This window comes from Mandrillus leucophaeus, unplaced genomic scaffold (genome assembly GCF_000951045.1).
Source record: "Mandrillus leucophaeus isolate KB7577 unplaced genomic scaffold, Mleu.le_1.0 Scaffold315, whole genome shotgun sequence".
In the NCBI taxonomy this organism is placed as follows: Eukaryota; Metazoa; Chordata; class Mammalia; order Primates; family Cercopithecidae; genus Mandrillus; species Mandrillus leucophaeus.
The window spans coordinates 1,636,982-1,638,696 of record NW_012103310.1 but is presented as its reverse complement, the minus strand read 5'-3'; the positions used below and the strand labels follow the sequence as shown (position 1 = coordinate 1,638,696).

Genomic DNA, 1,715 nt, shown 5'->3' with positions numbered 1-1,715 from the left:
AAACCAAGACCTGAATATTTGAAAATACCATTTATTAACCTTCAAAAGCAGTTGTAGCCGCAGTACCATCACTGCTGGCCTGTAAAACATTTTATATTCTCAAGAGGGAGGCATTCATGATACTAATTCTTGCAATCGTTTTACAGATAATTTCTGATGTCATCCCAAAAGTAATGCACTTTTTTTTTTTTTTTTTTTTACGCCTCAGCCTCCCGAGGAGCTGGGACCACAGGCGCCCAGTAATGCACTTTTAAAAACAATTATCAGAATCAAATAAACAAAAAGCAAAGAATTTAAACAAAAAGCACTTTTCACCGCATTAATTAAATCACTTGCCAAAATGAAATCTGACCTTCTGCTTACTGGCAAAATCCTCATTTATAACATTTACAAGAGATTTTAACTCAGTAAACGAAGTATGTTAACAGTGCACTGCCCTGCCCTGCAGTAACGCCCCCCACTCCCACAAACTATATCTGGGGTCAGCTGTTGCTGGGAATAAGAATAGGCAGATTCACTTCAGCTTCCAGTCTTTCATTTGCAATCAACCGCCAAGCGCCAGAGCCTGCGGGCCGTGCCTTTCCACCCCTTAGCGCGGGGCGCACGGATCTGAATATTTAATACCCGGTTCCAGGACACGCGCCTGGGGAACACCCACAATCCCTCGCGGCCCCAGGAGCTCGGCCGGCGGGTGAGACAACGCCGCGGCTCCGAGCGGAGCGAGGTCACCTGGCGCTTCCCGATACCTTGGCCCTAGGCCCGGCTGGCGCTGGGACGCTGGGCAGCCGAGCCGCCAGCCGATCAGCGCTTTGCAGAACGAGCGCGCAGGGGCTGCACCCCTGAAGGTGACCGGAACCGTTCCCGTGGGAAGGGCAGGGAACGGCGCCTGGCCACGGACAGACAAGGGGGCGCCGGCTCTTCAGAACCCCAGGGAGAAAGCGGTAGAGGGCTACAGTTGAGGAGATTAAGGACATTTGAGGAGGACAGGCATTCCCAAGTTATAACCTCCAGAAAGACAACTCCATAGTGCTACCCCTCTGCGCCGCACAGCCTGACGGGAGCATCATGCTTCCTGCGCAGGCTGCGTCCGACAGACGGCCTCGGTCCCGCCCCCGGCCGCGGGGCACGCCGGGAGAGCCGAGAGTTCTTCCCTCCCTCCGCTAACCCAGAAAGAAAAGGAGCATTTCCGGCGTAAGACTATCCCGGGTGGGGCTAGTTTGGTCCCGCCTTTCACGCCCGGAGGGGGCGGGGTGAAGGGTGACGGCTCTTCTCCCCGCACTAAGGCCCACTCCTGTGCCGGAAGGAGGAAGGCGTGGGGCGTTCGCCTCTCGGAGCTAGGAAGTGTGTGCGGCGTAGGTGCGAGGTCACGTGAGCTGCTGCTGGCTGAGCGGGAAAGGGGCGGGGCCCAGAACGAAGGGGCGAGGCGCCCCTTGTTTCCCTGGGGTCACGCGCAGCCGGAAGTGGCGGCTGCTGTGGAGAATTGGAGATGGGAACGGCCCTGGACATCAAGATTAAAAGAGCGAATAAAGTTTATCACGCCGGGGTAAGTGGGGGCTTGGGTTGGAGGTGGGGTTGGTCGGGTCTGCAGGTTCCGCTGTCTCCATCGTTCTGCACACGTCCCGCGTCCCTAGGCGGGGCAGGGCTGTCCCACCAGGTGCGTCTCCGCCAGGTGGGTGCGTTCCCGCCAGGTGCGTCCCCGCCAGGTGCTTCCCGCG

The 1,715-nt window shown here is 57.0% G+C and overlaps 1 protein-coding gene across 3 annotated transcripts in view; it reads left to right on the top strand.

Moving 5' to 3' along the window:
- The first annotated feature begins 665 nt into the window (after positions 1–665).
- Positions 666–1,715, top strand: part of DSCR3 (Down syndrome critical region 3) — a 42,392-nt gene continuing 41,342 nt past the window's right edge. For all 3 annotated transcript variants that reach the window (XM_011987745.1, XM_011987743.1, XM_011987744.1), the window contains exon 1: positions 666–1,543. In XM_011987745.1, the coding sequence (XP_011843135.1) occupies positions 1,487–1,543 (57 nt within the window). In that variant the 5' untranslated portion in view covers positions 666–1,486. The remainder of the gene's footprint in view (positions 1,544–1,715) is intronic.